We start from the raw sequence: 22667 nt of genomic DNA, 5'->3' as shown, positions 1-22667 counted from the left end.
TTTAAATTCAAACTTATATATTATGCTGTAGAGTAGTATGTTAGTATGACATACCCACAATTATTTTGACAAGTTTGTGACTGATGTAAAAATATTCAATTTTACGTACGTAAACATTTAGTAAATATTCTAAATCTGGCATCAATATTATGATTCAGCAATTAATATTTTGTCAAAGAAATCTTTTTACTTCAAGAAGTATCAGTAAGTGCAGCTAATTTTTTAAAAAATATGAATTAGATTAAATTATTGTTGAAACTATAGAGAATTAGAAGATTCCCCTATTCTAATTTATTTTAAATGAGTTCACCTACTCGTATATTATACTTAAACGAGTGCTATCAGTGAATGAAAAAAGCCAGTTCATATTTACATGAATTTCGTATGCGTCAATTAACCGAAAAAAAAAACATATTTTGCAATATTGATCGTCTAAATTTATCACAAAATTTATGATGATTATGTCGATTTTGTATGTACATGACAACACAGTATCATAAACAAAAATTCAATATTCGTCATGGGGCATTTTTTCATATTATTACCAAACTTGTTTATGCACTACAAAATATATAAACATATATTGCACATAATTGGATGTTTAGAAATAATTCTGTTCCCAGATATTTGTTTTTAATGAATAGGACAACATATTTTTAATAATTAATCATCACAATAATAACTATTAAAACTAGTAACTGAAAGTAGGCTAACAATCTAATAAATTGTTCAGGTCTTACTAATGGGCTCATAATTTAGAGCAAATAAGATTTTGAATCTGTCCATTTCTAGATCTATATAGCCAATTTAAATAATGAAAAAATGCTTAAGATGAATCTCTCGTGGATCTCTAGAAGTAGCTCATTTGGTATAATATTGAAAATACCCGACTTTTATTATTTACTGACCAATTGTAAACAATCAAATTAGAATACTTTACATTAAGCCTCGTATGTAGAAAAAATATTGAGTAAAACGTGTTTTCAAATATTTTTATTCCTGATTTGTATTTTGAACCGACCATGCAATAAATTGTAAAGTCCGAGGTCATCATCACTAATATTTAGATGAAACTGAAATACCGAATGAAGTATAAGCATCTGTGTAAACGTTGTTTGACTGTATAGGACCTGCTACTTAGAAACAGTTCCCCCATTTCCTCACTGTCAACTTGCCGTCCGTATCCATTTTGCTACGTGCCTCGCCTTAGTTCTTTACCTAAAAGGAAGTCTGTACGAGAGGTTTAGGAAGTTTATCCACAAAAGTGAGGTTAGGATGGCCGGTTTACTGACAAAAATTTGTAGAAGTGTACCAGAAGTGTCTGCCGTGAAAAATGGAATTCTAGCACCCGTAGTCCACGTTCAAAATCGTAACTGTAAGTTTACTATGTACAATATGATTTATATAATTGCATTTTTACATTATAATAATGTGATTGCTTTTTATTTGAAGTCGTACTTTCTAATTTAAATAATGTTTAAAAAACTGAGTAATATATGGAATAATTTTCTCAATGTTTACTAGCTCTACACCGATACTCACATTTAGATACATCGATGATTGAAAAGTATCTTAATCTATGATTACAATACGCGTTTCGATAGCCAAATTATTGTCTTCAGAGACGAAAGATAAACTTTCGTAAAACTTTTTATCATTAACTTTTCTTTAATTAATTCTTCATCATTTTGTATTTCACTTGATTCATTATTCGTTTATAATGTGTTTCCGTTGTATATCATAGACATTATGAATGTTTATGTTATAAATTACATTTTTCTATGATTCTCTAAATTTATTTATATTTCCACGTGTAGTAATAGTATTAGCACATCTGGTGCGTTCCCCTCCTTCATGCACTATCTCTTATAATTATGAAGTGTCTTGATTAAATAATGTCCCAGTAATTATAGAAAAAATCAAATATCTTTGCTTTAAATGGAAGTGAAGTTTTGAAATTTTATGTTTCTAAATAAATGATGCATGTAAGTCCAAATATGTGTATTGTTAATTTTAACAATGTAATAGAGTAAAAAACAAGGAAGCAAGTTTATATATGTAATATTAATAAATATTTCTTTTTTAATTATAGTTCTTGATGCTAAATTTCTTACTAAACTGACACAAAATATTCAAGTGTGAATAAAATGCATCTAAAACCTAAAATAATATACGGAAAAGAACTTTTTGATTCAAAAATACAGTAAATAAAATTTAGAAAAAGTTATAATCAGTAGATCTATCTTGATTATAGAACTTATTCTATGAAATAAAAATTTCAAGTGTAGATTTTGAAGATAAATATTTAAATATTAACAGAACATAAAATAAAATATGTTACAAAATATATGCATTCTAAAATTTTTAAAGCACCAAGATAAAACAAATATTGATTATTATTCTGTATTACATCTGCAGAACAACAGTTTTGTTTGTTTTTTTTCTTGGATACATCAAATCTATGGCTTTGTTACTCAAGTTTTCAATTTTTAGAACATTATTCTCAGCCATATTTAACCTACTTCATGTAATACATTCTAAGTTAATAGTTTCTGTACTATTGCACTTTTATTCCCCTTGTTATCCACATTTCACCTCCAAATACTGTTGCTATCAAAACTAATCTATGTATTCTCAGTTTACCTAGATTCCAATTTACTCTTATTAATGTGTACTGGAAATCAAATTAATTTCATGGCTTTAATTAGAATATGTTGAAGAATAAACTCTGCAATTGATGCTTGAATGCAAAAATAGCACTTACTAGTACGTTTGAGAGAAATAATCATTCTACTAATAATTGAAAAATATATTTAGATGTACTGCGGGGGTCTGATGTAGTATATATCCTTTTTTTTCATTCCTGCTTTATTTATTTCCCTTCATTCCTCTTGTGTAATTATAGTTGTTAACTATACTGTTTTAAACAGTGTTATACTGTTTTTTACTAAATTATAAACAAAAATAAAGTATACAAATTACTGTTTGCAGCTTCAAAATGCAAACACATTATTATGTGTTATACTTAGATGGTCACACAAATTTGTTTTTATTTAGTTAGTGCGGTTACAAACAAATCACAGAGCTTCTGAACGAATATGTCAATGTCAAACATTCATGACTGTCACTCACTGACAGACATGCGAGTTTGTGCGCTCTCAGAACATAATCTTTTTTCGCGACATTGAAGTCTTCGGTCATATTTGATCATTTTGAGAAAATTATAGATAATCTAAATTTGTATAGACTCAATACAGTTGAACATGGTAAATCCGGATTTCTAAAACGCGGAATATCTAAAATCCGGACTGATTCGTTCATATCGTAATTTTTAGCTTTTGTATTTGACACTAGATGGCGATATCATATTTTTTTATTTATTGTTTGTTTATTATTACTTTTTAATGATATTTTAACTGCTTTTTATAAAGTATTTAACGTTATTATTATTTTATAAATGTGTATGTGTATACACATACACAGAAAAATCTAAAATCCAGAACCAATCCTTTTCAGCGATTCTGGATTTACGATGTTGTACTGTATTGGTATGGATGATTTATATTCAGAATTGAATAATTTGAGCTCCTCATTTATTTTAATTTTAGTTAAGACCTCTTGACATGATGTAATACAATGTGCAATGCAATGCAAGACGCAATATTTTTTGATTGCATGCAAGTTACAATCTAGTTAATTTTGGCATAACTGATCAGCTGACTTTTGTAAAACTTGCTTTGTTATTTTCATTGTTAAACTAGGTACAACAATATTAGATAAAATTTGAGGTTAATAATTTGTTTACTTTTACTGTTTACAGAGACCTGCATGCAATTTCTTGCACGTTGTATTGCATTATGTCAAGCGGCCTTTATAATAGATGTGAGGTGTATGAAGTTATTTAAAAAAGATGGTAAATTAGTAAGTTGTGTGAGAAGCTCGGAAAAATAGGTGTATAATATAAAATACTGTTTAATTTTCTTTATAGACCTGAATATACTTTAATTTTTATAAAAAAAGTTGGCAACCCTACTTGTAATTCATTCTATCTATGTTTTATCACTTCCATTGATTTGAAGCCCCATATGTGAATAATTGAATAAACTCAATGCCAAGTTCACTAATTCATATTAACAGTTTCCTCACGATGTATCTAGAATAATAAAATAGGCTGTAGGATATAGAAGTCATCAACTTTACAATATGCATGATATGAATGGATAGTTCCAAACATAAAATTTTAGTGTTAACACAGTAATCACCCATTACCATTCATTTAGAACAATATGTTTTATTTTAAGCACTTTCCAGTACTAATAGGGAATATGCATGTAGTTTAAATACACGTGAAAATTTTTTCAAAGACAATAATCGCAATATCATCATAAAATCATTATTTTCCCATTCAGTTTTTTCTCATTTGTATCAAATGATCATTAAAGAGTGTAAGACAAGCCAGCGAAATTCAAATTTTATAAACGCATCATATCCTAGATTTATCGTGGTCCAAATAGTGTTGGTTGTATTTGGAAAAAAACTACCGTTTATTTTTCTGTATTCAAATTCTGATTATTCTTTTAACATAATATAAGTAATATTTCTATATGGACAGTTCTATGAGTGGAAGCTGTTCCGGCTAAGGAAGACAGAATGAGGTTCAAGCTCGGTACTGCTCATTCTCAAGCATGCGCAGTATAGATAAAGTGTCTCGAACTAGAGAGAAAATGAATATTGTCGCCAACGTAAAGTAGTGACGTAGATGGTTTTATGTATATATGTAATACTCCTATATTGCTAGCGCTTACCGAAACGTGACGAGAATATTACGGTGCAGACAATATCGCTCTCTCGCCCATGGCTCGTCACTTTTGCTTGCAGTGCGCAAGCGCGAATAAAAGCGGAAGTGCGCAACAGTTGTCTAGGAATATAAGGAAACACGTCATTCCTAGTGACATCAACATTTCTCACAAAAGTAACATAATTCTATTTGTGACTACGCCAATGAGTCGCGCGTGCGCAGAACGGCCAAAAGTAACTCGCTCTATCTCACTTCATCGCCGTCCTCGCCCCTTATAGGGAAACATAGGCCGCTGGTAATATAGGAGTATTACATGTATGGTTTTATGAAAGCTCTCTCCAATTTTTCTATGACTTTATCGATATAATAACCTATAATGTGTATAAAGTAACTGTCACTTGAAGCAAAACGTCTGGGTATTTTCGTAAATTTACAGTTACACTTTAAGTCAGTTATCATGAACTAAATTTTTAACTTCTTTCGAGGTGAAGTGTTTAAAGAATCCAACTACATTCTTTATAGCATTTAGAGGTGGTTAGGTTAGAAAAATAGTAAACAAATAATGGACGTGGCAATTGACGTCATCCAAATCCCGAGAGAAATAGCAGCGTTCAAAACAAGCCAAATTTAACTTATACTTTAAATGTTATTTTAAAAATTATTTTTACTTTTTTCTCAGAATATATATTTTTTATCGAGTTATAGCTATGCAGAAAGTTAATTAAAAATATAACAAAATACATGCATATTACCTAATACAAATTTACATCAATAAACTTGAATTTGTATTATAGATTTTTATTTAATTTTTTCGAAATATAAATCATTTCAATCATTCATTTCTATTTGATACATGCAAGTAATTTTTATTGTATTTATGACACATTTTTCATTAAATATCATGTGGACATAACTTAAAATATTTATGTGCTTACGATGAATAATTTTAAATTTATTTCTATTTTCCAAAAACAGAAATACTTTAATTCAACGAATTGTGACCGGTGTCATTATTTTCTGTTATATCCTATGTGGGACAAATCTGGGGCACAAAACCTACCATTTTCTATGTCAAAAGGACAGAAAACAGACACATCTGTTCACAATCTGGGTCACTGAAACCTTTAATTGATGTATCTTCATTATATAAAACAAATACTATCAATATTTGTTGAATTTTTACTCAGTAGACCTTTTTATATGTTTTTGGTGATGAATCGCGTCGATTTTAGGTAGTAGAGATCTACAATCACGACGATACATCGTGAAAAAACTATCAAGAATTGAAATATTTAAGATTCTGAGAGTTCCGTGCATTGCGGGGTCAATTGACCCCGTGTGGAACTTGACTAGACTAGACTCCGTGCTACTTTTCTCGAAAAATGTAGAGTCACTCACTCCCCTCTACTTTTGAGACGGCCATTTATTGTGATTTTCCCTCGTGTTACTTTTCTCGGAAATGACGAGTAATTCGCTTCCTTCCAAATGTAATCATATTACTTAGTTTTGAGAAAAGGGCGTAAGTGGTGGAGAGCTAATTTTTGGATCAGCAAACACCAATGGCTTATGTTTAACGAATGAACAGGGAAATCCGTACCATATCTGCAGTTCAAGGAGGTATTTTCAAAAGCATTAGCCCAGGAAGTAGAACAAGAAGTGTTGGAACATCCCAGGACATCTAAACGCATCCACACGCTAGCTCATGACGTTGAGAGGAAGAGGAAAAAATGTTCAGGGTGCTACGAGAAGCTTAGGAGAACGATGACCTCAAAAGAAGCTGACAAAAAAGTGAAAAAAGTTCGAACATATTGTGAGGAGTGCTCTACAAAGCCGGCTCTTTGTCTTTCATGCTTTAATGATAAACACGCATCAATGCATTAAACATATTTCATAGTGTTTAACCGTTTCAATTATTATATTTTTTTTTATTCAATTTGTATTGTTTTGCTTTCCTCAACTACTAATTTTTTGAAAGCAATGTTATAGGTATATTAAATGTAAAAATATTAAAATGAAAATAAAAGTTATTATAAGTTTTATTAAAAGTTGTTGTGAGTTTTATTTTCGATAATATGTAAAAGGATTTGTTTTGGAAGGGGGGGTACCGAACCTCACAAAAAAAATAAACTCATTTCCTGTGTCTAAAATTTAATTTCAAGAAGGGAAAAGGTGTCTTTATTTGAAAACAAAAATAATTTATTTACGAGTACAATTTCTATTAGGTTGATGAACTTTTGAATAAATCAATTAATGTGCTACTGCTGTGGTATACTGATCTAAACCTATGAAGTGGGAAAACAAAAGATTTTTTCTAAATTAATCAATTTTCAGCAAGCTGAATACGTTTAAACTAAGACCCCGTGACGCACTTGTGGATAGTTACTGCACAGGGTTAATCGACCCCGTATCGCACTTGTGGATGATTACGGATTTTTTTATTAGCACTGAACGTGTTAATAGGAGAGAAAATTATGTAGATTTTAATCTGTAGCATGAAAATGCTAGTTGATATAATATACAATCTAGTAAAACCAGCAAGCACTCAAAAGTTATAGTTGAGTTTTTGGTATAGTTTTGATCTTGGAATTACATTTTAAGGGATGGCTTGTCTGTAAGCAAGTGCTTCTTCCAGTATAAATCAAATTCTAATTTTGTTGTTTTGCAATCTAAATATCTATTTTATAATTACTAAAACAACAAATAACAAAACCAAATAGTATTTTGTATAATAAAAATAAGTTTTTGTTTCACATATTCGAAATATATATAGATCATAATTAGAAATAATATTATCAAACTGTTTCCGATTATTTTTGTTTCTCAATTAGATTTACAAAAGTTAAATATGACATGACGTAAATTTTGCATCGAATGGATCAAATAAACAATTTTATGTAGCTGAATTGCTCAAGGTTGTTAGGACAATTGTCGACAAATATAATGTGATACTTTAATTAGTTTGAATTTTGATAAATGGTTTAAAGTTTGCAAAAGGTTGAGCCTCATTTAAATCCCTCACACAAAAAGGTTCAAATTATTTATAGATTTTTCTTTGAGCTTTATTTATTTTAACGTTTGATAACAGTTTGGAATTTTCTTAATGTCAGTTTTAATTTTATCTTTAAAAACATTACTTGTACACAAAATAAATGAAGACAAATTGAAGGATATGTTTTGATATAAAATAAAAATATTATTTAAAAAATAAAATTCAATTGACACAATCTTTCATTAGTTTCTATTTTCTTCTCTGTGCTAGATATAACTTTATAAACTGAAAAATGTAGGAAAGACAGTATGTTGAACAACTAAGTTCGAGTTTCTAGATTCGTTGGTGATATTGAATAGTGTATTCAGTATGTGGAACAAATAAATCTACTAGTACCAGACAAAAAAAATGTTAGGTGGACAAACGAGATGAAATAACAAATAATAATAGGCCTATTCAAGTAGATGTCACTTGAAAACAAATAAGGCTGAAGGACGACACACACATATATTTGTTTAAACAATGTGGTTGATCTAGGGTTGAACCTGCCCATCTCATTTGAATCAAACAGCTCTTTGATTGTGAGGCTCTTTTGAGTTTTGCTCAATTAAATAATTAACAAAGCAAAAAATTCGTGAATTATAAATAGTCATGTACAAATCTGGAAAGCTAAAATAATTCTTCAATAACTATTATGCATATAAGTATATATAATGTGTCAATACTTAATTAAAAGAATAATAAAATCAGATAAATTCTCAAAGTTATTGATTATTCAAGAGGGTTAGTTAATAAAAGTATAAACCAGAGGCATCAAAACATAACACACGTACCTCGAAACCAAAATAAAAAGTTCCTTACATTAAAGGAATGTCAGTGAAACTTGGAAAATATTTCAAAATGCACTAGTCAAATAATTTTGTCCTGGCATTCTACCCAATAATCAAAGTTTTAACTGCGTTGACAATCGTATGTACATTTAGTGATTTGTGATTTTTTCTTATTTTCTTTGATAAATAAACTAATTAAACACTTTTTAAATAACTTTAACTAACTACCTCACAAACTTTGTTTAGACCGCGTCGCCCTGCTCCGGTTGTATATTCCAACAGATTTTATCATTTATGCTTTTAATATTGGAAAAGTTTACAAATGAGGCACCTACAATCAAAATCCGTCAAATCAATCTCCAGAAATTTTCGGAAAAGTAGAAAAAACTGTCAAAAACCGACCAATCTTAAGAAATTATTAATTTTTTTTCCAAAAAAATCAGTAATTTTTAATTTATAACATAGAAATCCCCAAAATAGTTTTATATAAATATTTATAAAATTGAGTAAAATAAAACTTTAGTAAAAAATCTTGACTTAATTTTTATAAAAATTGCAAAGTATCATAAATTAATAACATTTAATGTTTTGTAAAAAGTGAACACAATATCTGTATCAATTTTCTCATCAAAAATAGTGTTTTCATATTCTTCATTGCTGATATCTTCGGCTTTATTGTTGAGACCTTAGGCTAATTGGTTTTCCAAATTTCGATAAAATTTTAGCGTCCGGTAGTTTCACCACCCTTGTCCAAAGTGCTTTGTTAGCAGTTTCGCAGAATACTCTATTTTTGCAGCTTTAAGGTTAGCCCCCTTGTTGATGATTAGACATATTAAACTTTGGTTTTGTGACCGATTTTGCTTCACAAGTTTCAATTCTTTGAAAGACTACACCTTGGACCAGAATGTTTTTTGTCTTCTTGTTCTTTTCTAACATAATTTTTTTGGTGGATTGAACTTGTAGAGCCATAAGTTCGGTTGTTTTTTGCACTTTTTAAAGTTCAGACTCGAGACAGTTACTCCAACATGATGAACGGTTCCATGCTTCCCCAGAACTTCTTCATACTGCTTCAACTGCTTAAGAATAGTGTCTTTCTTTTTCAAATCTTTCTCAATCAGTCCAAACACTCCGTGAAAAATAAAGCATAAAGGATAAACATGTTGCAGAGGATCATGGGTAGTCATGTGACGAAACTAGGCGCTCCTATTGGACGATCTGGATTTGTCGGATTTTGAAACTGAAATCGCGTAACTGCCTGTGAACTTGGCGGATATTGCAACTAAACTTCTGAAAATAACAGTTGTACTAAATTGACTAGACTTGACAGTTATTACAAATTTTATTTATTATTAATATGCTGACATTTTTTATGAAAAAGCTGAATTACTACGAAAATGTATTGAAAATCAAAACAAATGACCAAAGTTTATACATTCAACATTTTGTGAAAAAAAATCAAATATGAATTTGCTCGCATTTTTTTCTAACTATGGAAATACCAAGATTCCATGACATTCCATGTCCTAATTTTATGAGTCACTCTCAGAACTGGAGAGTAAGGGGTGACCTAAATCATAATTGCTGATATTAGTTGAAAATCCTGTGTCATGGTCAGAATTAGAAAGTATAATGTTGTTATTGCTTATCAAATGGTACAGAAATTAACTAATAAAAGAAATATAAGGAAAGTTCAAATATTTCCTATACAATATTTGCTAAAAAATTGCCATTTGGACTTTTGAAAATTTATTATCTTTTAATATTGTCTCATAATTAACGTTTTATTTATCTAAATATATTTTTTATATAATTTATACCTGTTTTGATTTACTAATCTCTAGGTATTGAAAATAATCGATAAACAATAATACAAACAAAAATGTAGAATTGTAGAAATGAAGAATGGAAGTGTAAATAACCCACGTTAAATGGTCCTTTCTTATATTCAAACTTTTTACAGTCCATTTAATTGAATAATCGAAGATGTGTAACTATAATGAAAAATATATTTTCACTAAATCGTCAACAAAAATATGCGTCAATATAAATTAGTTTTTGCTGATATATTCATCGAGGAAACAAATTTAAGATCCAAAAATAAATCCTGATACGCAAATCAATTTTCAACAAGTGGGTTTCTTTAAATATCTTAAATTTAAGTGAAAAAAATAGCAAAACTGTGACGTAAGAACTGTAACAAATGTAATAAAGTTTGAAGAAACTGAAGAATACGTACGTGAAAAAGTTGTATAAGAAATAAGTTGTTTATGTTGTCGAGCTGTATATATTAACTCCTTGGTAACATTGATGATGTCTTTAGTGAATGTCGTTTTTGATCCTCATGTGTACAAAATTTAAAGTTCAAATCAGCATAACAAAACTTGAACGAAATCAAATATAATATACAAAATTCGCAACTGTTTTGTTGAGTGGATGACATTTCATTGCTATACAAAATATATTTGATTCTTGTCTATTTCTGAATAATAGTTTAACATTAATTTGATAATTACTGAGAAATTTTTCATCTAGGGGGTATCTGAGTGAATACAACACTGAACTGCTTGGATAGATTCTATCAACTAGCGACATATTTTGTAACCAAAAATTTTTTTTTTGAAAGAATTTGGAGTGTTAACCATTCACTGTTGGATTCTAACCAGGTTTGCCAGACGTCCCGGATTTCCCTAATTTGTCCAGCGTTCCGGAACAAAGTGAAACGGGTCGCTGTTTGTTCCTTATTTTAATTTCACGAGTGACAAAATTAAAAAAATTGATTGAAAAGTTTCATAAAATGTTTTAGTAAACATTGTATTATCCCGCAACAAGTAACATTAATATTTTCAATTAGAAAGAAAACAAAATGAGTAAAATCTATTTTAATAATTTTATTTGCATTGTAAAAGGAAGTTTTCGCTTTAAAAAATGTTCTACAAAAAAGAAAAATATTTTGTTAAAATACTGTTTTGAACAAAGTAAAACGAACTTAAAACAAATAATTATTTTAAATAATCAAGTTGATTTAAACCAAACTTTCGTTACTTTATTATTTATTTTAATAATTTGATTAAAATGTAATTAATAAATTAATATTAAGTATATTGATACTAAGGTCCAGATAATACATTTGAAAAAAATACGTTTTAAAGGTTATTTTTTTAACCTTTCTTTATTTTTATGAAAGTTTTCCCGCTCTTGCTTTTCGGGAGGGGGAAGAGGTTAAATTGACCCGTATTCAGCATTCAAAGATCTGGCAACCCCGATTCTAACTTCAGTAGTTGACGTTAGTGACAGTTTCCTTCCGGTTTCTTCTGCAACTTTTATTTAATTACAAATTTAGTCGTAGCTTAGTGTTTTTACCCCCTTTTATTGAGAATATGATCTAAACGTATAACATCTCATTTTTAATTATTCACAGATGCCAGTAAACGAGTGGAAGTCGCCAAACCAGTCGTCGAACTTGACGGAGATGAAATGACCAGAATAATTTGGGAAAAAATCAAGGAATCACTCATCTTCCCTTATCTTAAAGTTGAATGTATTTATTTCGATTTGGGACTTCCTAATAGGTATCAAATTATATAATTAATATTAACAAATTTAAAAATTTTATTGACATAAAATGAATTAAATTATAAGGTTGGCAACTAAGTAGTTTCATTTTGGTGGAATTACAAGGTACCAAACGATCAATTCAGGTGTTTACTGTCAACAATTAATGAAACTGGATGAAGCAATGAAAGAAAAACGGCCAGAATTGTCAAATCGGAAAGATTTAGTGCTCCACCATGATAATGCAAAGCCTCACAGATCTTTAGCAACTCGTGGGAAACTATTGGAGCTTGGCTGGGAAGTGATGCCACATCCCCTATATAACCCTGATCTGGCACCATCTGATTACTGTTTATTTTGAAGTTTGCAGAATATTTTGAATGGTCAAACTTTCACAAATAACGATGATCTTTATCGCACCTGGTTCAGTTTTTTGTTAATAAGGAATAATGAAGCAGAAAGAAAGATGATAAAAGGTCGTTGAGCAAAATGGAAAATATATATTTGGTTAAAAACTATTCTTTGTTTTATTTTATACAACAAAACCGAAATTACTTTGTCGCCAACCCAATATAATTTATTTTTGATGTTAAGAAGTGGCACTAAAAGTATGTCTCGTCAAAATACCATTAGCAATTTATGTTGATGAAAAATAAATTTAACACTTTGACGACCAATCCATTTTTTTAGATATTTCAAAATATTTCAATATTTAAAAAACAATGTCATGCATTTTTATTATAATTAGCGACCATTTATTTATGTTAATTAGAGCAAAATTGCGTGGGGCACTGTCGGTTTTTTTCTAAATGTAAAATATTTTTTTTCCTTCAATGGATATTTTTAACTTTTCTTTGCCATATTTTGATTTCTTTTTCATTTTCACAAAATATTTCTGCACTGTTGGAAAAACATGTATAAATCCCTTCAAGATTAGATTTTTTCCCATAAAATGAATATGAATATAACAAATAACAGTACCTAAATGTAAAAAAGATTAATTTCCAAAAATATTGATGGAATAATATATTAGGTTTATTATTCAGCAAAAATTCCTGATCAGGTATAAAACTTTTCCTTTGGAAACAAAAAAAAAATAGGTGATTGTCCTGTCAAAACATCTTTTATTTACTATAGAATCAGGAAGTACGGTAGAGGATGTTTTCAGAAATACCAGAATGAAGAAATATTGAAAAACGAGGTAAAAAAGTGGTGACATTTTGCAGAGACTGTAATGAAGAACCTCATTTCCGTTTGCCTTGATTTGACAATATTCGTAAAAATTGTGTAATTGAATGTAATGCAAACAGTATTTTTATTAAATAAATTTTAAAATAACAATTTATTATCATCAATTTTTTTCATAATTTTCCAATTAAATTAAAATCAATAAAAATGCGGTAAACAATAACAAATTAGCTTCCAGGAATTGTTATGGTCGATAATTATGTTCACAAGAACCATATCTGTCAATATAATAAAGTAATTCGATATTAAAACGACGGCAACTTGCTCAGCGGATCTATGTGCCCGCTGGGGTCCCCTTGTTAAGTTTCTGAGCGGGCTATGTGCCCGCTGTGGTCATTGAAGATTTGAAAATATCTGCTTTCCACTTGTAAATATTCAACTTTTTCCTGATTGTTACAATATATTTCCTCTTCTTCGCAATTGTATATTAAATTGAATAATCGTTTTTATTTCCTTTTACTGTCTTAGACATAGATTAGAATGTTATAGCGAAGGAGCTAAGCTAGCTTGTGATAATAACTCCATATACATATTTTTAGTTACAATCTATATTTATTGACACTTCATAATAAAAAGAAGAATTAAATATTGCAAATTAATTACACAAAATCTCCCAGTAGTTGCTTATAATCAAATTAATCTTAAAAAAATATTATTATCAACTATCCTGAAGTATGTCTTCTGTCCTGTGCCACTTGGAACCACGCTCTCTTCAAGTCATCTGACCATCTTTTCAGAGATGATCTGTTTTTGAAAGCATCCAGTTTATCAAACAATTTATAAAAAGAAGTTATGAGTCTTAAATGTCGTTCCAGTCCCAAAACAATGTATGAAAAAAAATCAAACTGAATATAAAATTAATTTGCTACATACTATTATAATTGTTATGTTTTAGAGATCAAACTGATGATCAAGTTACTATTGATGCAGCTCATGCTATATTAAAACATAATGTTGGTATCAAATGTGCTACTATTACTCCTGATGAACAGCGTGTGGAAGGTATGTACACTCCTAAACACATAAAGTACTTCAATATCCTTCTTCTTCTTAATCTTGTATAAAATTCCTCTAATACCCTTTCGAGCATCATAGTATTGGTATTTCAGTTTTCATTCTCCTTATATCCGTTTTTTTTCAATGCTTTGGTACTTCATCCATCTACTGTATTGTTTTCTCTTGTCTCCCCCTTCCTGTGCTACCTGTTGTATCCAAGTTTTGCTGGAGCTTCCCTTTCCTTATCTATTCTTTTATGTTTTTGCTTCTATCACTTTTCTTATTAGACTTAGTGGTGTTTCAATGTCTATAGCAACTTCCAACAATTTTGTTTACTATTGGTTCCTCAAAAATTACCTCATTTCTTATACTATCCATCTTTTTTTTCCTGTTATTGTCCTCAGTTGCTTCCTCTTTGCTGCTACTATTCTACTCCTTATTTTTTTGTTCATTATTTCATTATTGTGAATCGTCTTCCTTGGATTGTTTCAATTAGCAGCTTTTTCTTTTTTTGTTGTAACGCACTGTTTTTATAGATTTGTTCATTCCTTCTATTCATACCGAACACACTGTTTATTTTTGAAGACGATATCTTGATTATCGAAACGTTCGTCAGACAATGTATTTGTGAGTGTTGGGGTAGTTGATGATTGTGAATATCACTAACGGTTCCAGAAATTCCAACTTACATTCCTCTTATTGATTTGTGATCGGTCCAATACTGTTACTTATTAATGAAGGCTACCGTTTTTATGGTCACCAATTGGCATAACCAGCTAGTGAGGTCTTCAAATATAACTCTAAAAATTTGTTATTATTAGCATCATAAAAGTCCAATTTAAGACAACTAATCCAGGTTACCAAGGTAAAAATGAGGTTTTACCTTCGATTTCTATGAACCTGCATCGATTTGCAATTAAAATCGATGGAATTAAGCTTGACTTACCCTTATCTTCAAAATCTGTCCTAAGCCGGTATGTTCTCATTACCATTAGGGATGAAAACTACCCCTTGTTGCAAAAAATAAATAAAATTATAAGTAAAATCTTTTAATGAGTAATAAAATACTTTCAAGATTTGAATAAAATTTTTTTAATTCCCAGTTAATATAAATTTAAAAAAATATAAATTACTTTGTAGTAGCTTACTTATATTATATTGACTCTTTTTTTTGTGTTCAACTCAAATATTTTGCATCCCAAATATTCAACCAAAATAAATCATCCATTATTTTGAAAAAAATTTAAAAACAAAATATTTACAGACGTATTTATTCTTTATGATGATTTAGTTCTTTTAAATGGACATCTTGTCATCTGTTTCGGCTTGAATATTTTGTATTCATTATTTTCAACCACTATTTCGAAAAAAATGGAAAGAAAATATTTATAGGCCAATTTATTCTTTTCGATGACTTATTTGCTGCACTATGTTTTGTCTTGTTTATATCCGATACATACTCCAAAATCTACCTGCTCCAAAGTTTAAAAAAAAATTATATTTAGCCATATGTCCGTTAATTTTCAAGCAAATTAGTCGCTCAAAACGTAGATTTATAGGGAATTTTATAACCTATAAGTTTATAGCCCTCTATTTTTTAAAGGGCAACGTTTAAAGCGTTCGAAAGTGGTATCAGTCATACATTAGGGTATGATTTGTAAGGTCATATCTGTTATTTTAGAAGTTACGAAAAATTAAAAAAAAAAGCGAAAATACTAACTTGGTTCCATATCAATATTTATGTATTTCCTATAGTTTTTCAAGAATTTTGAAAAAAAGGAGAAATATTTAAAAATTTCGAAAATGATTTTTCTACTTTAACATTATTTTTTTTTCGGAATTATGCATTCTAAATCGTTGAAACTTCCAGAAATCATTATTAGTACATAAATAAAGTGAATAATCACCGGATTATATTTTTATTGAAATTTGGGTACTATTTCTAAGGGTAAAATTGAGGTTTTTTCCTAAAAAAAAAAAAATATAAATCGATTTTATATCAGCCATATCATTCTTAGTTTTTATGCTAGAGAGCTCTACTAACTCTCATTTCAAAGCTTTTTAAAAGTACTTGAAAAAGCTTACGTGCAATAACCTCGAAAAGTTGACTGTTTTTCCGTTACTCGACATTGAAATTTAAAAAATTTTCGTTCGATATTGAATCTTTAATAAATAATAACCCGGTTTGTATTCTAAAGTGAATTAAAACAAAACAGTTTTCTATAAGCTTAATTTTTTTCCACACTTTTTCTGATAAAATCAAAAGTTTTTGTGTTATATATGAAAAATCGATTAAAAACGTTTCAAGAAAACAAAAATAACTAAAAAACTATTGATTATAAAAAATGCTAAGAACATTTTTCGTTTATAATTTGGTCCTTTATCAATTTCTCCAGTTATTTTCAACATAGAAATTTTCACCCCTAGTGCAAAAGCACACATCGGCGTAGGGTAAATTTTGCTTTTTGTGGTATTCCCTATATCTTATCAAAATTTCATAGCCTTTAAAACAACTTCTGTGTTCGTATAAACATTGCAACTCCGATGATTATGCATTATTGAAATATTTTTTATTGCAAACATGTTTATATTTAGTAAAGCCACCAAACAGGGCAATGAAATTTGACATAACATTTCACTCTACACCATCATCTCTGGCGTAAAATTGATACATGACTTGTTTGGCTCTTTGTAGCTAATACTGAGAGGTCTTTGTATGTAAATCGTCAATTTTTCCAAGTTAATTTCTTTCCCACGTTATTACGCCCACCACTAGAATTAGAATGCTCTTTACTAGAAGGAGTTGATGGTACTTTCCATAACATTTTGCAAACTGGGTAACTGATATTTGAAAAAACTGAATACGTGCACTTATATCTGTTTCGTCACGAAGATTGAAAGACATTGCTAAAATTTAACAATTTTTTTCTAATTCAATAGAATTTAAATTGAAGAAAATGTGGGCATCACCAAATGGTACCATAAGAAACATCCTTGGCGGAACAGTATTTAGGGAACCCATTTTATGTAAAAACATTCCAAGATTAGTACCTGGATGGACCAAACCTATGATAATTGGTCGACACGCCCATGGTGATCAGTATAAGGCAGTTGATTTTGTTGTCGATAAACCCGGCAAGGTAAATCTTGAAAAGTTTGTTTTTTTTTAAGTCATTTTTGCAAAACTTTTGACTTATTTTCAATTTTCAACCCAGTATTCTCCAGATCAGACTCATTGTCAACTCCATTCCTTATTTCTTTTGTATCATCTATAACATTTTATCAAATGACTATTTTTCTAGGTGGAACTAGTTTATACTACAGACGATGGTGCAGAAAAGAGATTCAATGTTTTCAAGTTCAAAACTCCTGGTATTGCGTTAGGAATGTATAATACAGATCAAAGTATTCGAGATTTCGCTCATTCCTCTTTCCAACTTGCACTACAAAAAGAGTACCCAATGTATTTATCAACTAAAAATACAATTTTGAAAAAATATGACGGTAGATTTAAGGATATCTTCCAGGAAATTTATGAAAAGTAAGAAATTTATGTAATAATAATCTATTGTCAATAAAAAACCATTCAGATATGCAAAACCAATCTGTATGTATATTTTTTAGGCAATACAAAGCCGATTTCGAAGCTAAGAAAATATGGTACGAACATCGTTTGATCGACGACATGGTAGCTCAAGCTATCAAATCTTCAGGAGGTTTTGTTTGGGCATGTAAAAACTACGACGGAGACGTACAATCAGATATTGTCGCTCAAGGTTATGGATCTCTAGGTATGATGACTTCAGTATTGATGTGTCCGGATGGTAAAACTATTGAATCGGAAGCGGCTCACGGGACTGTTACGAGACATTACAGGTAAGAAGACACCTTAAGTCAAAGCAAAGATTGGGACATGTATAGCACGCGTGAGGTAGCGTGACACGACACGTGCTGCGTCGCGATCAGCATATAGAGACGCGTTTTCAAATTGGATGGAAATTGGTTTTGAAGAACCGTTTTTTTATTTTAGTGGTTGGTTTATCTTTTTTTTGGTACAAAATTTGCATAAAATATTTTCTAAAAAACAACTATCATCACAAAATAAAATTGTTTGCAAAACAATATATTTTGAAATGTAGATGTTTCATCCCTTTGTGGGGGAATTGAATATTCAGTGAATACAACACTAGCTATAAACTTCGAAATATGTTTTGTATTTACCTCTTTTAACTGTAAATCATTTTCAAAATCACCCAATATTACCATTTTTTGTATCTCAAAGCTCTCTGTGTTACCTTACCGTCTCTATTAACTTTTCTTCTGTTATTATTTTGTAAAAAATGGAGGAAAGACCTGTTACACACGTGTGGCACAGCAAACTGTGTCTTAAACTAGAGCGGGACACGTCTTTGAGCCCACGCTTTTCGTGTGAAATTGCACAGGTCAATTCCAACAAATTTTCCTTATTCAACCTAAAAATTTTCCAACGAATTTATCTGTTTTAAAACTACGTGCTGTGCGTCACTTCACACACATGCTGTACATGCTGTATTTATCGTCCTTTTTTATTGATTCTTCTACTTTATTGCTTTTCTCGTTATTTCAAATATATACTACAAAGATTCCTTATTATCAATATTATTTATTTTTTGGGACAATTTGACATTGTCGCAAAATAGCTGGATTTTACCGCAAAATTGGATCAGAATATATATATAGTAACAATTTGCCCACTCAATAGATGGAAATTGAATGAAAAACTGAGTTATTTGTATTGGAGTGTAGTTTTATCAATAGTTTTATATCGTGGGTGTCTTAATCTAATTTCAGACAGCATCAGAAGGGTCAACAAACTTCTACAAATCCTATCGCTTCCATATTCGCTTGGACGCGTGGATTGATCCACCGCGGACAATTGGACGACAACAAAGATCTCACGAATTTCGCGAAACAATTGGAAAAAGCTTGCGTCGATACCGTGGAAAGTGGAAAAATGACCAAAGATCTGGCGGCTGCAATTCACGGATTGCCTAATGTTAAAGAAGGAATGTACTTGAGCACCCAAGACTTCTTGGATGCAATTGCGGAGCAATTGAAAAAAACAGTGTGATATTTTAAAAGTAAATGTAAATATAGGATATCCCGGAGATATAACAATATTTATAGATATTGGTTTTATCTTTTCTCTGTCATAAGTATTGTGTAAAAATGTCTGAAAGAAAGTATTATTTTGTAAACTTGCATTTCCGGAAGAATTTGCAATGTGAAAAGTATTATTTTCGGAGATATCCTTTGCGGGGAGGGGGGACCTCATTTATCAAATTATTTTCTTTTCACTTTCAGCCTCTTGCTTTAGAAAAATTTTATCATCACTTTTTTCCATCTGACACACTTAGTGGTAATTTATCTTTGTCTATTGTAAGAATCGACTGTATTATGTAAGTTTTGAAAGTGGAATAAAAACAGGTATTTTTTTAATAAGTGTGTTTCATTATACAAAAAATCGACTAGAAGTTTCATATACATTAATGAGAAAAAAAATGTGAACCCATTCCTCTTTCAACTACCTAATTTTTTATGTTCAGTAACAAAAAAAACAAAATTTATACTATATATAACTTGTTACAAGCCATTGCTGGTCTACCTTGACAGGGGGACGTGTCCCCTGCGCCCTCTGCTTAAAAATAAAACAGCGCCCTCTTGTCATCGAACAGAAATTACTATTGCATGATTCCTAAAATACGTTTCGTTTAATGAAATAATTCTGCAAAAGAAAACTTTGTTGTCGCCCTTCGGGACTTTAGTGCTGCTTCCTAAATTCGTACACTTTGAGATAATAGTTATTGCAATGTCTTTACTGCAGATATTCAAAGTAACTACATCGTTATTAGACCATCTCCAAATGTAAAACCTTGACTTTTCTCAAGCCTGGAGATTACTAGCACTAGTAAGACTGAACGACCTTCGAGAGAGATTTAATGCCAGGTTGAGGCATCCACTGAATTCGAGGATCAGAGAAATTTGTTGATTGATTTCAAAATCGAGCAGACAATTGAAGTCAAGAAAATAGCCGAAGAAAAATGTAACGATGAAAGAATCTGAGGACGCTTTTAGAATAAATGTTTTAACTGTATTGTGGACACTACTGTATTTTGACTTTACTGTCTTCGACCCTAGAATATTTGATCAAAGTACGAAAAAATTGCCAGAAAACGCCTTGGACAATGTAAGTGCATTGATTGTATCTATTGTCAAAAATAATCTCATAAAAGAAATTATATTGTTCTTTAACGTTTGGCCCAGTATATCAGAAAGTCAATTGAGCAAGATTATTGTATCGATAAGATTGGAAGATGTGGTGGTTCAGAAAACATTCGGGGAATCGAAAGGATGGATGACGATTTATGTCTATTTGAAGATTAAGAAGATAATAGATTGTATCTTCTATTACCTACCTGAAGATCTGCACTGATAATTAATTGAAAGTATGGATGACGTTTTATGTTTACTTGAAGATGAAGAAGATAGTAGATTGTATCTTCTTTTGCTTACCTGAAGATCTGCACTGACAATCAATTGAAAGTATGGATGACGATTTATGTCTACTTGAAGATGATAGATTGTATCTTCTATTGCCTACCGGAGGATATGCACTGACAATTAATTGAAAGTATAGATGATGATTTACATCTACTTGAAGATGAAGAAGATAATAGATTGTATCTTCTATTGTTTACCTGAAAATCTGCACCGAAAATCTTGGATCTATATGGAAAACCAAATTATGAATATCCATGAGAATAGCTGGAGCAAGTGGTTTTTCTTAATAATACAGAGTAAAAACGGCGAAAGTTCTCCATCACGTGACTAATACGTTTTCGTCAATATTCATATGAATTAAATCAAAATTTCTTACAATTCAGTACAAATAATAGTTATGACTAATATATCAAAGGTCGACCTTTTTATGATTGAGAGAAAAATAAATTGTTTGATTTCTATTGCTAGAAGATAGTATGTTGAAAATGTGTTCGATAAATCGTAGATTAAGTCACATGGTAGACCAACGACTTGTTATTGAAATGAAAAAATATTTTAATTAGTGTACTTAGTTATACATTATGTCAAATCGCCTTTTCGAAATCTTATTACTACCTTAAGACTTCTGAGCAAGTAGTGGCTTCTATATATGTATTTTTCTGCCTATATACAATTCTTTCACCATCTTTTTCTTTTATTTTCAGTAACAGATACAGAATGAATCGTTTTGATCTTCTATCTGATATTAAAACATTTTTGAATCTTGTATTTTAGATTACATCAAAAAGGAGAACAAACTTCAACGAATCCCATGGCATCAATATATGCTTGGACTCGTGGTTTACATCACCGTGGCAAATTGGATAATAATAATGAATTAATGAAATTCACTAAAACACTGGAAAAAACGTGTGTAGATACAATCGAAGGTGGTAAAATGACGAAAGATTTAGCCATTTGTCTTCATAAAACTACAGACGTTAAAAAGGATACATATTTGAATACGCAAGATTTTTTGAATTCTATTGTTGATCGATTGAAACAAACTTTGTAATGTATTCTTATTACAAAAATCATACAAAGTATTCTTATATTTAGTCATCAGTTGAATGTTTTATTTTAGATTATAAAGCATTTATTTACAATATTACTGGGCCTTTTTCCTCTTATTGTTTATAATGTAATGACTACATGTGCCAACACAAAATTTGACTTTGAATCAATTGTATAAAATTTCGATAGCTTAGGTCGTAATTACACGAAAAAATATATATACACATTTTTGTTAATTATAATTAATTGTATGTAATTAATTTGTTAACTGTTAATATTCTTTTATTACATCAGCCCCTAAATTATTAGATCTCAGTAAGTCCTCAAGGTATGACAAGGTCTGTGGATCGGATCACTGGGAAATAATGAACTTAAATCGAAGATTAAAATTTCTCCACCTCAAATTTCTGTACTTTTCACTTTGTTGATAAATTCTCACGAATTATTCACTCCATCAAACCGTAGAGTTTCTGAAGACGATAACTTGGTTATTGAAACGCCGTCAGACAGTGTTGTTGTAGTAAACAGTGTGTTCAGTATTTTCTGTCTTGTAAATGCTTACAAGTGAAATGTAGGCAATTTTATCTATTTGATTTCATAAAACCTTGCTAAGATAATCATTCGAATTCTTATATCTAAAAGTTTTTTGTCCCTTTCTTCA

The 22667-nt window shown here is 30.1% G+C and overlaps 1 protein-coding gene across 3 annotated transcripts; it reads left to right on the top strand.

Annotated features, from left to right (window-relative positions):
* Positions 1-20: 20 nt before the first annotated feature.
* Positions 21-19894, top strand: LOC130900958 (isocitrate dehydrogenase [NADP], mitochondrial-like). 3 transcript variants are annotated; one of them, XM_057811984.1, is made up of 8 exons: positions 21-204; positions 1128-1375; positions 12036-12186; positions 14313-14419; positions 17354-17553; positions 17716-17954; positions 18038-18289; positions 19244-19894. In XM_057811984.1, exons 2-8 carry the CDS (start codon positions 1276-1278, stop codon positions 19521-19523), a joined length of 1329 nt encoding a protein of 442 aa, XP_057667967.1. In that variant the 5' UTR covers positions 21-204; positions 1128-1275; the 3' UTR covers positions 19524-19894. The 3 variants fall into 3 exon arrangements, with proteins under 3 accessions (XP_057667967.1, XP_057667968.1, XP_057667969.1); XM_057811985.1 differs by having other exon boundaries at positions 40-105; XM_057811986.1 differs by lacking the exon at positions 21-204 and having other exon boundaries at positions 1109-1375.
* The last annotated feature ends 2773 nt before the right edge of the window (positions 19895-22667 follow it).

The sequence above is a fragment of the Diorhabda carinulata genome, chromosome X, assembly GCF_026250575.1.
Source record: "Diorhabda carinulata isolate Delta chromosome X, icDioCari1.1, whole genome shotgun sequence".
Taxonomy (NCBI): Eukaryota; Metazoa; Arthropoda; class Insecta; order Coleoptera; family Chrysomelidae; genus Diorhabda; species Diorhabda carinulata.
The sequence above is the reverse complement of the archived record's forward strand: the minus strand, read 5'-3'. Positions and strand labels throughout refer to the sequence as shown.

What these genes read in the sequence shown, in the direction of transcription:
- LOC130900958 (XM_057811984.1), top strand. Translation starts at nt 1,276, where the DNA reads ATGGCCGGTTTACTGACAAAAATTTGTAGAAGTGTACCAGAAGTGTCT. An exon ending in CCACGTTCAAAATCGTAACT is followed by an intron (nt 1,376 to 12,035) that starts GTAAGTTTACTA and finishes AATTATTCACAG; the next exon opens with ATGCCAGTAAACGAGTGGAA. An exon ending in TTCCAGGAAATTTATGAAAA is followed by an intron (nt 17,955 to 18,037) that starts GTAAGAAATTTA and finishes TATATTTTTTAG; the next exon opens with GCAATACAAAGCCGATTTCG.